Here is a 19,620-nt window from a genome sequence, read left to right as displayed (position 1 = left end):
AGCCATGACAATGTGTGTCTGTTTAATTTTACAAACAAAATTGAGAAACTGGTTAGTTTGGCAAACCACTACGCTCATAATTTAAAACTTCCCCAGTATGATTTCTTTAGATATATATCCCCAAACTTCCTATCTGAGACCATGCGGTCATAAATCCAGCATTTTATCAAGAAAAGTTTCCTGAATACCAGGCAGAACTCGTGGGCATTTATAATAAATTATTAACAGCAGTTTGTTGAAGTGTGCATGATTTATCATAGACATTCTCGATGCTTTAAAAATAACATTTCCTAATGGTGCCAGCATGTATGGAACCTGGAACTTCTCATAAAGCCATTCATTTATGCTACTGACCAATTGGGCACAGAGTGGGAAAGCCTGAATTGCACAACCATGAATAGCAGATAATGTGATAAGTGTTTCATCTGGAACCTTGTGTTTGTTTGAAAACACTACCACATTTATTTGGACAAACTGCTACATACCAGGTTTGCGATTTGTTTATAACATGCTTTTCCTATTTAATCCTTATAACCTTTGGTATATCTTTACAACTAAAACACTATTTTCCCACTAAATTATTTACTCCCTTTGGCTATAAAAGCTAGCTGTTTTCTCAGGCTTTACTGACAGAAGCAAATAACTGTATCACTGAGCTTCATTTTATCACTCTGAACTAAGACAGTTTCTTTCTGTCTCTTCCCCAATTAATTTCCCATTCATTAGTCTTCATTTTTTTGTTTTATTTTCTCCATATCAGCTATGACTGTAGCATTTATGCTTGCAACCTGCCTAGGATATGTGAGGAAGCCACCTGTGTTTAGTGCTTAAAAACTTAGTTTGATGACCTTACTTTACTGCTAAACACCCATTCATAGTTGTGTGATCACACTGCCAGTTCTACCATTATATGAAAATAAATGCCCCAGAGAATTATCAAAATATTTTTACTGCATTTAATATTTACAAGTCCCAAGGGAATATGTTTGCCTGGCTTCTGTATTAATATTTTTCCTGAGGGTTCTCTGAACTGTTTTCTCCCCCTTAACCTTCTTTGGAAAATGTAGTTTCTCTGACAAAGCAAAACTGCTAGAAAAAATAAGGATATTTTAATCATAATACTTAGAAAGTTGACTTTATATAAAGAGATTTTTATCACATATTTGGAATTAGTGCTTTCAAACTTTGATGTTTTTCAAAGATATTTTCTGGGCTGGTATGTGTGTGTGTGTATGTATGAATATTTTCTGGGCTGGGGTGTGTGTGTGTGTGTGTGTGTGTGTGTGTGTGTGTGTATGAAAGAGAGACTGAGATTGATCCCATTTTATCTTCTTTTTATTTCAAGTTTTATTTAAATTCTAGTTATTTAACGTACATGGCAAATTTGGTTACAGATGTAGAACCCACTGATTCATGACTTACATATAACACCCACTGTTCATCCTAACAAGTGCCCTCCTTAAATACCCATCACCCATTTAGCCCATCCCCAACCCACCAGCCCCTCCAGCAACCCTCAATTTGTTCTGTATAGTTAAGAGTCTCTTATTGTTTGCCTGTCTCTCTTTTTTCCCCCTTCCCCTATGTTCATCTGATTTGTTTCTTAACTTCCACATATGAGTGAAATTGTGTGGTATTTGTCTTTCTCTGACTGACTTACTTCACTTAGCATAGTGTGCTCCAGCTCCATCCGCATCATTGCAAATGGCAAGATTTCATCGCCCTTTTTGATGGCTGAGTAATATTCCAGCACGTGCGCACACACGTGCACACACGCACACACACACAACATATTGGCTATTGATAAAAGCTGCCATCAACATTGGGGTACACATGCCCCTTTGAATCAGTATTTTTGTATCCTTTGGCTAAATACCTCGTAGTGCATTTGCTGGGTCGTAGGGTAGTTCTATTTTTAACTTTTTGAGGAACCTCCATACTGTTTTTCAGAGTGGCTGCACCAGTTTGCATCCCTACCAACAGCGCAAGAGGGTTCCCCCTTCTCCACATCCTCACCAACATCTTTTGTTTCCTATAGTGTTAATTATAGCCATTCTGACTGGTGTGAGGTGGTATCTCATTGTGGTTTTGATTTGTATTTCCCTGTTGATGAGTGACGTTGAACGCCTTTTCATGTGGCTGTTAGCCATCTGTATGTCTTCTTTGGAAAAATGTTCATGTCTTCTACCCATTTCTTAATTGGATTATTTGTTGTTTTGGTGTTGAGTTTGCTAAGTTCTTTATAGATTTTGGATACTAACCCTTTATCAGATATGTCATTTGCAAATATCTTCTCCCATTCTGTAGATTGTCTTTTAGTTTTGTTGATTATTTCCTTCACTGTGCAGAGGCCTATAATACCAGCAAAGAAATTGAATCAGTAATCAAATATCTCCCAACAAACCAAAGTCCAGGGCCAGGTGGCTTCCCAGGGGAATTCTACCAGACATTTAAAGAAATGTTAATGCCTGTTCTTCTTACACCATTCCAAAAAATAGATATGCAAGGAAAACTTACAAACTCATTCTACGAGGACAGCATTACCTTGATTCCAAAACCAGACAGGGACCCTACTAAAAAGAACCACAGACCAGTATTCCTTATGAACGTGGATGTAGAAATTCTCAGTAAGATACTAGCAGATCAAATCCAACAGTGCATTAAAAAATTATTCACCACGATCAAGTGGTATTTATTCCTGGGCCGCAGGGTAGTTCAGTATTCACAAATCTATCAACGTGATATGCCACATTAATAGAAGGAAGGATAAGAACCATATGATGGTTTCAATAGATGCAGAAAAAGCATTTGACAAAATACAGCATCCATTCTTGATAAAAACCCTCAACAAAGTAGGGATAGATGGAACATACCTCAGCATCCTAAAAGCCATTTACAAAAGATCAGCTAATATCATCCTCAGTGGGGAAAAACTGAACTTTTCCTCTGTAGCAAGGATGCCCACTCTGACCGTTGTTATTTAACGTAGTACTGGAAGGCCTAGCCTCGGCAGTCAGAACACAAAAAGAAATAAAAGGCATCCAAATCAGCAAGGAAGAAGTAAACCTTTCACTATTTGCAGACAATAGAAAAACCAAAAGATTCCACCAAAAAACTACTAGAACTGATAAATGAATTAAACAAAGTCGCAGGATATAAAATCAGTGTACAGAAATCTGTTGCTCTTCTATACACCAATAATGAAGCAGGAGAAAGAGAAATCAAGGAATTGATGCCATTTACAATTGTCCCCAAACCCATAAGATACATAGGAATATACTTTAACCAAAGAGGTAAAGGATCTGTACTCTCAAAACTATAGAACACTTATGAAAGAAGCGGACGCAAATGGAAAAACATCCCATGCTCATGGATTGGAAGAACAAATATTGTTAAAATGTCTATAGTACCCAAAGCAATCTACGCATTTTATGTAATCCCTATTGTATTTTTCAGAGGCTAGAACAAACAATCCTAAAATTTATATGGAACCAGAAAAGACCTCAAATAGCCAAAGCAGTCTTGGAAAAAAAGAAAAAAAGCAAAGCTGGTGGCATCCAATTCTGGACTTCAAGCTGTATTACAAAGCTGTCATCAAAACAGTGTGATACACAAAAACAGACACGTAGATCAATGGAACAGAGTAGAAAACCCAGAAATGGACCCACAGCTATGTGGTCAGCTCATCTTCAACAAAGCAGGAAAGAGTTTCCAGTGGGAAAAAGACAGTGTCTTCAACAAATGGTGTTGGAAAAACTGTACGGTGCAACAGGCAGAAGAATGAACCTGGATCGCTTTCCTACACCATACACAAAAATAAACTCGAAATGGATGAAAGACCTAAATGTGAGACAGGAAACCATCAAAATCCTGGGGGCAGCAACCTCTTTGACCTCAGCCATAGCAGCTTCTTACTAGACATGTTTCTGGAGGCAAGGGAAACAAAAGCAAAAATGAACTATTGAGAATTCAGCCAGATAAAAAGCTTCTGCATAGCGAAGGAAACAATCAACAAAACTGAGATCATTGGTCCCATTTTATTAAAAAAAATTTTTTTTATCCTGTTAGCAAAGAGTTTTTTTTTATTTTATTTTTCATTTTTTTTAATTTACATCCAAATTAGTTAGCATATAGTGCAACAATGATTTCAGGAGTAGATTCCTTAGTGCCCTTACCCTTTTAGCCCATCTCCCCTCCCACAACCCCCCCAGTAACCTTCAGTTTGTTCTCCATATTTATGAGTCTCCTCTGTTTTGTCCCCCTCCCTGGTTTTATATTATTTTTGTTTCCCTTCCCTTATATTCATCTGTTTTGTGTCTTAAAGTCTTCATATGAGTGAAGTCATAGGATTTTTGTCTTTCTCTGACTAATTTCACTTAGCATAATACCCTCCAGTTCCATCCACATAGTTGCAAATGGCAAGATTTCATTCTTTTTGATTGCCAAGTAATACTCCATTGTGTGTGTGTGTGTGTGTGTGTGTGTGTGTGTGTGTGTGTGTATACACCACATCTTCTTTATCCATTCCTCCATTGATGGAAAAAGACATTTGGGCTCTTTCCATACTTTGGGTATTGTTGATAGTGCTGCTATAAACATGGGTGTGTGTCCCTTTGAAACAGCACACTGTATCCCGTGGATAAATGCCTAGTATTGCAATTGTTGGGTCGTAGGGTAGTTCTGTTTTGTTTTTTGAGGAACCTCCATACTGTTTTCCAGAGTGGCCGCACCAGCTTGCATTCCCATGGTCCCATTTTAAAAGCCATTATGTTAAAAGACACATCGCATACAGTTTTGCCTTTATAACCATTTTAAGTAGATAGTTCGGCATTAGTTATATTCATGTTATTGTGCTACCATCACCAGTGTCCATTTACAGAACTCTTTTTGTCTTGCAAAACTCAAAGTCTGTGCCCATTAATCACTAACTTCACATTTACTTGTTTCCCATCCCTTGGCAGCCCCATTCTACATTGTCTCTATGAACTTGACTATTCTAGTTACCACTTAACAGTAGAATCATAGTATTTGTCCTTCTGTGACTGGCTTGTTATACTTCGCATTATGTCCTTAAGGCTCCTCCACGTTGTATGTATCAAACTTTCCTTCCTCTTTAAGGCTGAATATTATTCCGTTGTGTGTACAGACCACTTTTTGTTTATTTATCCACAGATGGCTACATGGGTTGTGTCTACCTTTTGGCTGTTGGACAGAATGATGTTATGAATATAGGCATACAAATGTTAGATTCCATTTTTAAAAGCTTTTTAATATAAGCATTTTCAAATATATGTAAGAGGGAAGAGAATAGTACAATAAACTCTCATATGCTCATCATCCAGTTTTGACAGTTACCAACATTTTGCTGTTTTTGTTTCACCCTTTATCCCAACTTTTTTTTGGTTAAAGTATTTTAAAGCAAATTTGAGAAATCGTATAATCTCACTCATAAATATTCATTTACTCATAAATATTTAACATTTTCATATATATATTAATATATATATATTTTCATATGTATATATATATATATGGAGAGAGAGCGAGAGACTTTAAAAAACTTTACCAAAATACCTAACTCAAGGTCACCAATCCTGTCTTTTTCTTTGTTAGCTCTTAAAACCTATGCAATAAATTCTCAATTTCAAATGTTTTGCCATTTTAGAATATATGATTATAGATTATTTGTATTTAAATTTTTTTAATGTTTCTTTATTTTTTGAAGGAGAGAGACACAGAGTGAGAGCGGGGGAGGGGCAGAGGAGAGAGAGGGAGACACAGAATTCGAAGCAGGCTCCAGGTTCTGAGCCGTCAGTACAGAGCCCGACACGGGGCTTGATCTCACGAGCCATGAGATTATGACCTAAGCTAAAGTAAGATGCTCAACCAACTGAGCCATCCGGGCACCCCACGATTATATATATTTTAGATTCTAGTTCTCCCTTGACATATTCTGTCTTTTCATCTTTTTTGTATATCTTGTCCTATGTTTTCTTTAACATAATAATTGTCATTTTGAAGTCCTTGCCTGCTAACTCTGAGTCATCTTTGGTTTTGCTTTAATCTCTTGACTATTGACTTCAATCTCTTGACTATTGGTCACTTTTCCTGCTTCTTCCCATGTTTAGTAATTTTTTGTTGTTTGCTAGATATTAAGGGTGACATGTTGTAGAGACTCTGGATTATGTTATCTTCTGTGGTGTTGAGTTTGTTCAGGCAGGAAGTTAAGTTACATATGGATCAACTTGATCATGCTGAGGGTTGGTTTTAGGCTTTGTTAGGGTGGTTTTATGAGTTTTACTTACTATTCCTTTGGCACAGTCCTTACTCCTAGGGCTTTGTCTAATGAGGCCTCAACTGAGTGCCTAGAATATTTACAGAGGTCTCTCCTTATAAGCTAAATCTGAACTCCATCTCCTGAATGCTATGGGACATCTAAAAATTTCTCTGTAGCTTTCATTCTCCCATCAGTTTTTTTCTGCTAGGCCTTCCATTGTCTTGCTTTGCATATGTGCAGTTTGGGAGTTGGCCAAGTACCTGAGTGGAATTTCTATGCTAATTGTTGGTGTTCCTTTTCTGCTATCCCACCACCCAAATTCTAGCTGTGTTACTAGCCCCTAACTCTGATGTCTTTCCTCTACCCTAACCTACTTCTCTTTGCTTGACCTCTGTCTCCCTAGGTTGTGGTTTGGGGTGAATATGGGGTTTACCTCTTATGCTTTCTGTGAAGAATCATAGTCTTTTGCTGGTTATTGTCCGTTGTCTGCAAATAGTCCAACTTTTATAGATGGTTCAATATCAGCTACTCTTTCATAATCAAAACTAAAGTCTACAATACCATTCTTATACCCAACAAAATTAACAGTGTTTTCTTCTAATAAATAAAACAGGGCATGTTTAGCTCTCTCTACTTGTCCCAAAACGTCTTATTATAGTTTGCTCAAATCATGGTGTAGCAAAGCCCATACATGCATTAAGTTGATAAGTGTCTCAAATTTTTTATCATTTGTAACAACCCTAACCCTCTCCGGCAGACGTCTACACACTTATTTCTATGCCATTTATTTGTTGAAGAAACCGGATCATCTTGTAAAATCTCCTGCATTATGGATTTGAATCCTTATCGTGTCAGTCCGCGTGTTCCTCTAGGTCGCGATTTTGTGTAAAGTGGTTTGGTTAAATACAGGCCAACATGGGGGCGATGGGGACAAGACCACTTCGTCGTCTTCCTCTTGCATCATCTCAGGAGTCGTGTAATGTCTGGTTTCCCCACTTTTAGTGATGTATAAAGTTTTATAAAGTTCTTATAAAGTTTCCCATCAGACCTTGACGTAATGGTTTAGCTACCCTTCTAATTTAGTTGCTTAGACACATATTTCATTAGAAATTGCAAAGTTGTCATTTTCTGATTCTCTCATTCCTTCTGTGCATTTGTGAATTCTAATTCTTTTGTGGAGAACTTCGCCTATAAACTGTTTAGAAAGTGTAGTAAAGGCAAAATAAGTGCTTGATTCTTTTCCTTTATGTATTAAATTTCAGAATGATGAATTGGTACCCTACCAATCTCCAGTGGTGACCAGAAAAGTTGATTTAATTTGTAATATCAATGTGAATTTATGACTCTTAATACATTTGATGTGTGTCAGTCCCTTGAGCCATTAGTCTTTTGATGTTTAAAGTTTTCCACTTGGGCCAGCAGGAGCCTCTTTAAGTTGACACCTGTGTCCTTTTGACATGTTCCCATGTCCTTTTGATGACTTCCTTGCTTTTAGGTAAGCTATCCCAGGCCTACCCTGAATATTTCTCATCTCAGACCTGGAATCAAACCTGTCTTCTAGGGGCTGTGGTCCTTTCAAGTGGAAAATAGCACATAGAGACCAGAATCTGTGCCCTAGGGATGCTTATTACTGCTGCCGGTCTGTCATTGCTTAGAGGCCTTTTCAGGGCACAGAGGTAGGAGATCTGTATCGTTTGTATAGAGAAAAGTAAAACACGGGTTTGTACTAACATCCCAATTGAAATGTAAGATTTCAGTCTTTTTAACTTCTTGAATATTGTATATTTATATCTTGTTTTTCTTATGCTGAAAATTGTGGTTCCAAATGACTTTGCGTATTACATATTTGATATGAGTGAATGAGGGCAATATTGATTCAAAACAATCCCAGTATTATTACAAATACTAAGGAGACTGGTTCTTTTTTCCTTAAGTTATATCCCATTAAGGCAAAATACTGTGTTTGTCACTTAAAAAAATTACTCTCTGATTGGTTATGTCACAATTTAAGTTACAACTAGGTCCATTTTTTCCCAGTTAGGTTTCAGGTGTCAGAAATTACTTTTTCTTCTGTTTGATTAAACTGTGAATTGTTTGATTTATTTAAAACATTACGTGTTTCCAAGGTTAAAGCTATAAAACAGTACATTCACGAAAGTCAAGTTTCCATCCCTTTTTCATCCCCCTGTAAGTAACCATTTTTAGAAATTTTTTACTTGACATTTCTTCTTTTAGAAAACATATACACATACACACGTATACACAAGCACATTTGTATTTTCTCTTCCTTCTTGCAAACAGAGGCACACCATACATATTTTCTTACACCTTGCAGGGATTCAAGGATAGAAACTCATCGATGGACCATGAAACCTTAGTCTAAAAGGGAAGACACGCGTGTTAAGAAATAATTGTAACACAGCTGTTCACTAATATTATAGAAATATCTAGAATAGGGGCGCCTGGGTGGCGCAGTCGGTTAAGCGTCCGACTTCAGCCAGGTCACGATCTCGCGGTCCGTGAGTTCGAGCCCCGCGTCAGGCTCTGGGCTGATGGCTCGGAGCCTGGAGCCTGTTTCCGATTCTGTGTCTCCCTCTCTCTCTGCCCCTCCCCCGTTCATGCTCTGTCTCTCTCTGTCCCAAAAATAAATAAAAAAAAACGTTGAAAAAAAAATTAAAAAAAAAAAAAGAAATATCTAGAATAAAGGCCATTAGACACAGATTTTCTAATTTGTGCATTTTCTTCTAGGGTAGGTGAGTAGGTTAGGAAAAGCTTCAGATAAATGACCTTTCAGCTGGCTTCTAAAGAATGAGCTTGATTTGGAGCCTGTGAATTCTAAGAACCAGGGAATAACCTCAGTATTACAAAGTTAGCCAACCCACGTTTGCTAGTATATTAGTGTAGCAAGTGAAACATTTGCATTACGTAAGAAATGTCTGAAGAGCATTCTTTTTTTTGAAATTTTTTAATGTTTATTTATTTTTGAAAGAGAGAGAAAGAGAGCACGCAGGGGAGGGGCAGAGAGAGAGGGAGATACAGAATCCAAAGTGGGCTCCAGCCTCTGAGCTGTCAGCACAGAGCCCAATGTGGGGCTCGAACCCACAAACTGTGAGATCATGACCTGAGCCAAAGTCGGACACTTAACTGACTGAGTCACCCAGGCACCCCTGTGTGAATAGCATTCTTGAAAGGCCTTTCAGAATATATGAGTTTCTGTTTCATAGGCTGCCTGGGCTTCACGCTTAGTCAAGAAGTATTTTTTTAAGGAGCTACAAGAAAACAAATCCTCCTTTATACATTAATGTGAAAGAACTTCATATCAAAAGAATAGCCTGTTTTTGTTTTAAAGACTTAACATAAATAGTACTTAGTTTACAAACTTTGTTTAGTGGCACAATGAAGAATTAAGGAAATATGTCTTTATAAGTTTATAGACTTTTCTCTCATTGATATTTCTTGAGGTAATCTGTAGTTATGAAGCATCGATCATCTGCAGAGCATTTTTTTTAATGTGTATTTATTTTTGAGAGAGAGAGAGAGAGAGAGAGAGAGAGAGAGAGAGAGAGAGAGAGAGAGAAAGTGCAAGCACAAACGGGGGAGGGGCAAAGAGAGGAAACAGAATCCAAAGCGTGTTCCAGGCTCTGAGCTGTCAGTGCAGAGCCAGACGCGGGGCTCGAACTCATGAACCTCAAGATCATGACCTGAGCCAAACTTGGACGCGTAACCAACTGAGCCACCCAGGCACCCTTGCAGAACATTATTTTGTATATAGTAAGGAGGCAGAGGGAAAGATAGAAACAGTTCTAGGCATATCTTATGACTGTCTCACAAAGAAATTGTGTTTCCTCAAGACCTTTAAGGAAGAAGTTTAATTTACTTGGGATAGACCGAAGAAAACATATAATAATAATTCTGTATTCCAAATAATTCTGTATCCCAGTTGCAGTGGTAGTTCCATGAATGTACAGGTGTGACAAAATGAGATAGGGCTCTACTCACATTGTACCCGTGTCAGATTCTGGGTTTTTTCTATAATTATGTAAGATTTACCCACTGGAGGAACGTGGGTGAAGGGTACATCGGACCTGTCCGTACTGTCTTTGCAACTTCCTGTGAATCTGTGATTATTTCAAAGTAAAAAGTTTTTTAGAAGTGTATTACTCTGGCAGTTGTTTTGAGAGTAGATCGCAGGGGGCCAAGGACTGAATCAGGGACACTCGTTAGGACCAATGTGACGAGCGATTACAGTGATCCAGGAGGGAGATAGTGGCTGTTGGCTAGGTTGCTGACACAAGGGTGGGGTGGAGGTGGCATGAGGGATTGTTGAATTCTGGGTATATTTTGAAGGTAGAGCTAATGAAATCTGCTGATGGATTGGATGTGGGTGTGGGAGAAAGAGAAGGGGGTGACAGCAAGGTTTTTGGCCTGGAAGCCTGGGAGCATGAAGAAAAGAGATAGCAGCTGGGAGTACTGGGGTAGCTCGGTCTGTTATGCGTACGACTCTTGATTTCAGCTCAGATCGTGATCGCAATGTTCATGAGTGTGAGCCCTGTGTCAGACTCTGTGCTGACGGTCTGGAGCCTTCTTGAGATTTTCATTCCCCCCCTCCCCCTTTCTCTTTCTCTCTCTTTCTCTCTCCCTCCCCGCTTGTGCTCTCTGTCTCAAAAAAAATAAATAACCTTAAAAAAAAAATGATTGCAACTAGATGTAGGAGTAAGTAAAGCAGGCTGCTGTAAGGTAGTTGGATTCTTGGCAAGGAAAACAAAGTACCAAACCTCTGTCCCCCAGTCCTCGGCAGCTTGGGACCTGCAAGAGTTAGGGACCTGTGATGTTACAGTGAGTGCACTCTTGTTAATCTGCTCCCCAGCAGCTGAGTTCTCTTGGCCTGGCCCTGGCTCTTCTGGAAAGGAGCATTTGTTTGATAAACAGGAAGTCGTTTCCATGGGTGTCGAAAGAAGAAATGATAGAGCTGAGTGGCAGAGCAAAGAACGGGCAGCTGTGGTTGGCTTGGAATTGGCAGAGACGTTCTCAGGTAGCCACCTAAGCTGAGCACACGGGCCCCTTTCCCCCCATTCTAGACGGGGCTCTCTCTTTATCATGAAAAATGAAAAGTTTCTGCCCTGTTGTTTGACCTGCTGTCAGGGTACAGTCATTTTCAGCTAGTGTTTTGGGTCAGTTAGAGTCACAGACTTAGCAGACAGATGGAGACGCTCTCTGTTTATAGTGGAAAAGTGACTTATTTTAAGAAATGTTGGCTCCCCACCACCATCCCATTAGTGGCCTGCCTCTGATACTGCAGTGAGGCTGAGCAAGGGAAGTGAAGACCGCCTCATGTGTATTTTTGCTCTTTGAAAGGTTAGAATCTAAATGTACCACAAGATATTTCTTCCTGAGTCAGATTAGGACAAAATTACAAGCAGTGAATTCTGAAGCAGACTTTCTATGCGTGCCTGCTCTCATGCCTTTAAACTTCAGAATTCATTCCCTCCACTTCTAAGAACTGTGCTCCTCGCGACGTGTGCGTATCACCCGGTGTCACTGACGTCTTCCCAGTTTGCAAGGAAGAGCAGATAAAAACGATGAAAGAAGTCCAGTGCCGCGTGTGATTTGTGGTGGTTTACACTCCTGCCTTTTGATAAGAGCTTGAAACAGGAGGCCCATTTTCTCCTTTCAGCTGAGAATCCCCTCATCCTTGTCTCCGCTGCCGTGGTTGGAATGAAGCTGTGATAGACAAGAAACTTGAAATTGGCCCCGGAGGTAGAGTGGCAGCTAAGTAGACAAGTAGCGAATTGCCAACGAAGGACCCACAGTGTGGCAGGGCTGGAGCGTGGCCCGGCTCTGGGCCGGGGGCCGGGGAGCCGGGGGCATGGCTGCCGTGTGGGAAGTTGGGGACTGAGGGTGGGGTTGTGTGTCGCCCAGTGTTTAGGAGAAGTAGCTCCCCGAACCGCCTGGAAGAAGCAGAACGATTCCTTAGCGCTCCTTGCCCCTGGGGTTTATCCCCACACAATTCAGAATGTGTTTTACTTTGAATACTGAGTGGTTCGGGAGCCAGTTGGTTTCTTTCGCATTCTGAGGTCACCCCAGTATTCATCCAGATGCCGTGACTTTGTGGCAAGTCCAGGCTGGGCCGCGGCTCTGGGTTTCTTTGCTGGAAGTTAAACATCACACGTGAGCTTGCAGCATTTTCACTGCCTGCCCGTAGGGCACACTCCGACGTGAAGCAGCCATTTGCCCCCTGGCAGCCGAGAGGCGGTTTCAGCAGGGGCTGGAAACCACGGCAGGCTGCTGGCTTCCTGGCACACCCACCAGCTCCCGTGGCTTTGCTCTGAAAGCAGACTAACAGGGATGGGAGGGGGGGTGGCCGTGGTGGCGGTAGCAAGATGGGCCAAAGTGAAAGCGGAGGCCGGAGTCTGAACGGTATAGAGCCGTTAAGATGATCCTGGATGGCGGAAGAGCCCAGTGCTCCCAAAGCTGAGAAAACCTGAACGTCAGACACAGCAGCTGGAAAAAAAACATCTGATGCTCGCAGCCTGCACTGTAGAAAGTGATTTGTTGATCTTTGCATTCGTAGCTGTAGGGATACCGTAGGTGTCTTTGGGAAAATACTATATAGTTGAAGCTCTTTCATCCAGCGTGCTGTCAAAAATACCTTTTAACCAGAAACACGTAACAGTGACGATTGATGTATATCAATGCCTTTAAGCTCTGCAGAATCCCGGCCCCCCGCCCCCCGAAGAAGCAAATGCTTAAATATTCTTTGTATGGTACTGAGTGGGCCTTCTTAAAAACAGCTTTTTAAATGTCCTTGGAAGTTAGAGTTCTATCATATATGGTGACTCTTAATCATAGTACCAGTTTATTCCCAAACACGCTATCCTTTCTTTGGCCATAGCATGTAACAGGGTTTATTTCCGTTCAGCAGATCAAGAGGTGGGGATATTGGCAGCATAACCGATTTGTCCAAGGACAACCAGCGTGTCATTGTGGAGAAAAAATGGGACTAGGCTGCATTCCACCGGCTCCTGGCCTGTGTAGCAATTTTGAGAACTTTCCAATCGTTTTAGGAAAACAAAGTACTTAGAAAATGTAAAGAGTCTTTTTTTTTTAATAAAAGAAAATCACTTATTTTGGAAATCACGAAATTAATCATTCTGTTGTATTTAAGAAGCTCTTTGATGTGTTCTGGTAATTAGTATTTACTGCCAGACGAATGTCTCTTGGGCATTTTAATTAATGGGTGGCTTGGCCAAATGAGCTTCTGATGGTAAACCTTCATAAGGGTTTATTTTTATGTTTCTCAAGAATAGCTGTCTCTTCAAAGCCCTTTAATTAGACAAAGTTTAGCAGCTAAAACATATTATTAGAATAATTAGGCCTTGGGTTAAGAGGAATAGGGGGTCAAAGGAGCAGGTACTGCTAGAGAGTGGCGTCCGAAAATAAAACCTAGCGTTTCACATGTGATGGATGTCCCGTTCTGTAACAGCTTACATTAAGTGACTCTCCCTAGTTAGGGACTTTGTGTTGTTTCAGGTTCATGTGACAGATCTCACCTGAAGTGTAAATACACCAGAGTGCACCCTCGTTTATCACTACCTCTGAACTCCTGGAGAAAGTGGTGGTCTAGACCTTAACCCTCTAAGCTAAAGGCTTCCTGTTTTCTTTCTTGTTTTCTACTACCTTGGTCATCGTGGCTATAATAAGTGATTGCTTTTTGAGGAAAATGCTTCAAAGAACTGGCGTAGGAGCCACGTGATAATACTAACAATTACAATAATTCCGTTGAAGGGTCTTTCTTAATAATTTAAGTGATGCTCTGAGACGCTGTTCTTAAAATTACTGTAGTATTTGATCTCCAATATTTTATGCTCTTTGTGGTCAGAATGCTCTTTGAATTATTTGAAAGTCTGCTGTGTGGATGGATTGGCATTTGGCTCCCCTTCTTCACGCTCCTTGTCCTAAGCCCGTTCCTTGTCCTAAGCCCTCCATCTTGGTAAGCACTACGAGGGCGTATGTTTTATCTCAGACTTCCTCTTTGTGATGAAGAAAAGATCTATCCGACTGGTCCTGTGGGTGATCAAGATGGCGCCAAAGACAGCTGGGTAGGAAGATTGAAACTACTACCATTGATGAGCAGACAATAATACACTTGTTTATATCGTCTGATTTTTTACTTTCCCAGTATCTCGGGATGCTTACGATGGCAAATGTGTCCTTCTCCCACCTAGATTGGTTAGTTTAAGGATAGTGCCAATGAGACTATTGGAGGTTTTAAGTAGCGCAAGCTGTCTTGCCAGTGTTTCTAATCTCGTCAGCTGTTATGATCTGGGTATGTTGTTAGATGAAGAAATGGGTTGAGGATTCACTGGTTCAGAATAAACCTGCCACTATTAGAAAAAAAGTACTTACTTTTCTGGTACTGGTAATTAGCACTGGTACTAATTGGTATTGGTACTGGTAATTAGTAATTCATGGTATTGGCTATGGGTCAACCAGCTCATTTTTAAATATAGAAGATAGTCTGATTTATAGTATTACAAAGTTTATCACATGTAAAATCTTTTGCTATACCTTAGTTAGCCACATAGCCAATGAAATAATTTCACTGAGGTGGTAAAAGCTTCCTTTATTTTCAGTTGATGTTGTCTGTAAAAACTAACAGCGGTTTAATAAATACTTGAAAAGCACAATAAATGCAGACGGAAAGATACCGACATATTCCAGTATGATGCATTCCAGAGTATAGTCACCAAATAAGTACATTTTTATGTTAAACTTTAAAACTTTGAGAAAGTGGAAGAGACATTAGCATCGATGGGCTCCTATATAAAGCTGTTTTCCCCCTTAGCAGTGACTAACTTCTGTCTACTCTTCCCCCAAATGATTGATTATCGTGATTCTGCTTTTTGAGTCACGCGTTAGCGCAGGAAATATTGCTGATTCTTATCTTCATGTATATGTTTGCTGTGTGTATGTAATCTTTTGCAATGGAGATAAGAAAAAGGAGGTGTTGAATGTTATGATTTTCCAAAAATACCATTAAAAGCCTCAGAACTTTTTTTTTTCCTTCTTACAGTAGAGCATATGTATTCTTATGCATAGTTATGTATACTTAAAACGGTTTGGATACTGCTTGCCGATGGGTTTTTATAGATACAAACTAGAGCCACCAATGTTGCCATTTGTTTGTTTCACTTCTTCAACTGTTCATCTGGTAGGCCCCCTTGCATCCCTCCTGGAGTCTACCTTTTGAAATGATACCGGTGTGCAAAATGAGAACTGACTGTGCTCTTTTTCACCACAGACCACCTGGTGGCCCATGGCAGAATGGCAGAGAAGGAGGCCCGTCGGAAGTTCAAACAGATTGTGGCAGCTGTCTATTTTTGTCACTGTCGGAATATTGTTCATCGTGATCTAAAAGCTGAAAATTTGCTTCTGGATGCCAATCTGAATATTAAAATAGCAGGTGAGAAGTGTGTTGAGGATGTGAAATGGGAACAAAAGAACTTTTCCTTCAAGGTTCTTAAGCCAGGGATTGTCTATTTCCATCTCTTCAGAAAGAAGTAATGTGAAAATACAAGATTTGTGTGTTGGGGAGGGCTTGAAAATTGATAAGCTCTAAAAATACATTTATGTTACTTTTCGTGCAGTATTAGATGGAACTAGGCCGGGGAGCAAGAAGGAAAAGAGTAATGTTTAAAGTTCTCTTATTTTGGGGGCGCCTGGCTGGCTCAGTCGGTTAAGCGTCCGACGTCAGCTGAGGTCATGGTCTCTTGGCTCGTGAGTCCGAGCCCCGCATCGGGCTCTGTGCTGACAGCTCGGAGCCTGGAGCCTGCTTTGGATTCTGTGTCTCCCAGTCTCTCTCTCTGCCCCTCCCCCGCTTGCACTCTGTCTCTCTCTTAAAAATAAATACACATTGGGGCACCCAGGTGGCTCAGTCAGTTAAGTGTCCGACTTTGGCTCAGGTCATGATCTCACGGTTCATGGGTTCGAGCCCCGCGTCGGACTCTGTGCTGACAGCTCAGAGCCTGGAGCCTGCTTCAGATTCTGTGTCTCCCTGTCTCTCTGCTCCTCTCCCACTCACACACACACACACACACACACACACACACACACACACACTCTCTCTCTCTCTCTCTCTCCCTCTCTCCCTCTCTCCCTCTCTCCCTCTCTCCCTCTCTCCCTCTCTCCCTCCCTCCTTCAAAAATAAATAAACATTAAAAAAAAAGTGCACTTAAAATTCTCTTATTTTGGTTGACAGTCGTTTTTGAATAATAAGGAATAAAGTGTAGCATAAAGCAGTGAGAACAAGTGTTAAGCTTGTGTACTCCATCAGCTTTACTTGAAGAGGTGGATTTATGGCACTGCTGGTATAGAGCATGCTTATTGTGCAGACTGCAGTTTTATGATAATTTAGGAAAAACAGATCTTCTATTGGTTTAAAGGCAGTTGATCTCTTTGTGTGCTCACATTTCACTCATCTGTTCATCTGAAGGTGCCTAAAAAGTACTTTTCACTGCCTCGATCTGCTCCTACTTCAGTTTTAATGAACGATCAGCATTTGCCTAGCCAATACAAGCTCACCACCTATTGATAAAAGAAAGTGGCTGCAGTCTAGACAGAAACTACAAACATGAGTAGAAACCAGTTTTTTTTTCCTGACAGTTTTCAGTATTGCATTGGGTGTCCCTCATCTCACGGGTCAAAAGGGAGGTGGGGGGGTCCTCATATATCAAACGGTACAGCTAGAATGTAATTGCCCTGGAAGCCAAAGTAAAAAGCAGTTCTAGAGACTTCCCTCCTTAAAAGGGTGGGTGTGGAGAGTTGAGACAGTGTTCTATTACAGGTTAAAGTACCTGCGTTGTACCCTTTCAGGTTGGTGACTCTACAGACTGTTATGTGTAGATGAGTCTGTCCTCTTTCCAGGCTCTGCTTTCACATCCTTGGAATGTCACCTAACTTTTTATTTACCTGTGTTATGCTGACAGATGCACGGTTGTTTCGTACTTTCACATGGTTGTAAGCTCTTGGAGTCCTGCATTTGCCCAGTACGTAGTAGACAAGAAAGAGATGCTTTCTTTATCTTCTATAAAATTACATTTTTCCTTTGTCCTTATGTCTGTTTTCTGTTCTCCAAAGCTCTCTAGACTCTAGCAGTTCCCACAGAAGTGGGTAGTATGGAAAGACCTGGCAACTTCAAACCCTCTTTTGTCATTTTTCACTGGAGCTTCAATTAAATTAATGGCAATAACATCTACTAATCGTCACAATCCTTAGAAGTATAATAAAATGTTGTGTTAGTTTCCTATTGTTGCTGTAATAAATGACCACAAACATAGTGGCTTGAAACAATATACATTTATTATCTTAGTTCTAGAGGTCAGAAATTGGAAACGAGTCTTTTTTTCTTTTTTAAAAATGTTACTCCATTTTTTAATTTTAATTTCAGTATAGTTTTTTTTTAATGTTTTTATTTATTTATTTATTTATTTATTTTATTTATTTTTTTTTTTGAGAGAAAGAGAGCACGCAAGCCAGAGGGGCAGAGGGGCGGGGGGAGACAGAGGATCCAAAGTGGGCTCCGTGCTGACAGCAGTGAGCCCGATGTGGGGCTCAAACTCACGAAACGTGAAATCATGACCTGAGCCAGAGTGAGACACTTAACCGACTGAGCCACACAGGCGCCCCTTAATTCCAGGCTAGTTCATATACAGTGTATATTTAGTTTCAGGTGTGCCCTGCAGTGATTCAACAACTCTGTACATTACTCGGTGCTCATGAGAACACATGGCACGCTTCACGAATTTGCGTGTATCATCCTTGTGCAGAGGCTGTGCTAGTCTTCTCCGTATCGTTCCACTTTTAGTCTGTGTGCTGCTGAAATGAGCACCTGAAATGCGTCTTACGGGACTAAAATTATGGCGTTGGTAGGACCGAGTTCATCTGGCGTCTCTGGGGAGTCCATCTCCTTGCTTTTTTTTAGCTTCTAGAGGTCCCTGTGCTCTTTGGTTCTGGAAGTTTCCTCACAGCACTCGTGCTCCCATTGTCACATCTCCCACTCCTGCCCCGATCCCCTGCTTCCTCTGAACGGGACCCTTGTGGTTACAGTGAGCCCTCCTGGATAATCTAGGATGATCTCCCCATCACCCGTTCACATCAGCGGAGGCCCCTTTTTGCCGTAGGTAGCACACTCACAAATTCAACGGGGTAGGATGTGGCTGGCTTTTGAGGGGTTTTATTTAGCCTGCCACAGATGGGATGGTAGTGTTTTTTGGATTATTGATTTGGGTAGTGAGCTAAAGGAAGGCCCTCTTTTTCTTCTCCAGTTGTATTCTACCTTCACTGAACAGAGGTTGAAGAATTCTTATGCTTCCTTGGTTCTTGATTTTGACTTTAGAACGATTTTGATTTAGTTAAGGGAGATTAGTATGGCTCTTTGTTTTTGTTTGAGAAACCGAGTGTAAAAGCAGGGGTCAGTGATAACTGAAATGAGAAACTCCACGGACAAATACTTGGGTGGGAAGATTTTTAAATGCTTTTCTTTGTTAATAGTTCAAACAAATCCGCGTAGTCACCATCAGAGTCTCTACCTGCTGGTGTATAATTACAGACTCCTAGGAATGCTGGCAGCCAGCCGTGTGCTCTCTGTGTTAACACATACGGTGAGAGTTTTAAGTTTATTTAACCAGAGTCTGCATTTTTATTATTTGTTTTGCCAAGAATGCTGAGCTCCACTAGTTTTGTGCCCTGCTACACTATCTAACGTTGTCTTTGCCCGTCATGCCATCATTACATCGTCCCTTGCCTCCCCATCCACGGTTTTGCCTTCTCTGGTTTCACTTACCCACGGTCACCTGTGGTCCAGAAGCAGATGGTCTTCCTCACATGTCAGGTATGGTCAGAAGGTCGGTAGCAGCCCAGCACTATGTCACGATGCCTCGCTTCACTTCACGCCATTCACCTCACTTCATCTCGTCACATGGGCATTTTCTCATCTCATATCATCATGAGAAGAGGAAGGGTGAGTGCAGTACCGGAGGATATTTTGAGAGAGACCAAATCACATAACTTTTAGTACAGTATATTGTTGTAATTGTCCTATTTTATCGTTAGTGATTGTTACTCTCTTACTGTGCCTGATTCATCAATTAAACTCTACTATAGGTATGTGTGTATAGGGAAGAACATAGCATATAGTGTTCAGTGCTATCCACAGTTTCAGGCGTGCACTGGGGGTCTTGTATCCCCTGTGGATAAGGGGGACTATTGTCCTCAGTTTCTCAATCATTGCTTGAACTCCCTTTCTTATACAGCAATTAGTAGAAACTCCACTTCTCCTCTGCTAG

At 40.7% G+C, this 19,620-nt stretch overlaps 1 protein-coding gene and 1 non-coding gene across 4 annotated transcripts in view; one reads left to right on the top strand and one right to left on the bottom strand.

Annotated features, from left to right (window-relative positions):
* Positions 1 to 19,620, top strand: part of SIK3 (SIK family kinase 3) — a 238,153-nt gene that overhangs the window by 146,672 nt on the left and 71,861 nt on the right. For all 3 annotated transcript variants that reach the window (XM_042959566.1, XM_042959567.1, XM_042959565.1), the window contains exon 4: positions 15,579 to 15,740. In XM_042959566.1, the coding sequence (XP_042815500.1) occupies positions 15,579 to 15,740 (162 nt within the window). The remainder of the gene's footprint in view (positions 1 to 15,578; positions 15,741 to 19,620) is intronic.
* On the bottom strand, positions 18,056 to 18,164 carry LOC122231554. The gene has a single exon (XR_006208824.1). It is a non-coding gene; the product is annotated as a U6 spliceosomal RNA (small nuclear RNA).

This window comes from Panthera tigris, chromosome D1 (assembly GCF_018350195.1).
Source record: "Panthera tigris isolate Pti1 chromosome D1, P.tigris_Pti1_mat1.1, whole genome shotgun sequence".
NCBI lineage: Eukaryota > Metazoa > Chordata > Mammalia > Carnivora > Felidae > Panthera > Panthera tigris.
The sequence above is the reverse complement of the archived record's forward strand: the minus strand, read 5'-3'. Positions and strand labels throughout refer to the sequence as shown.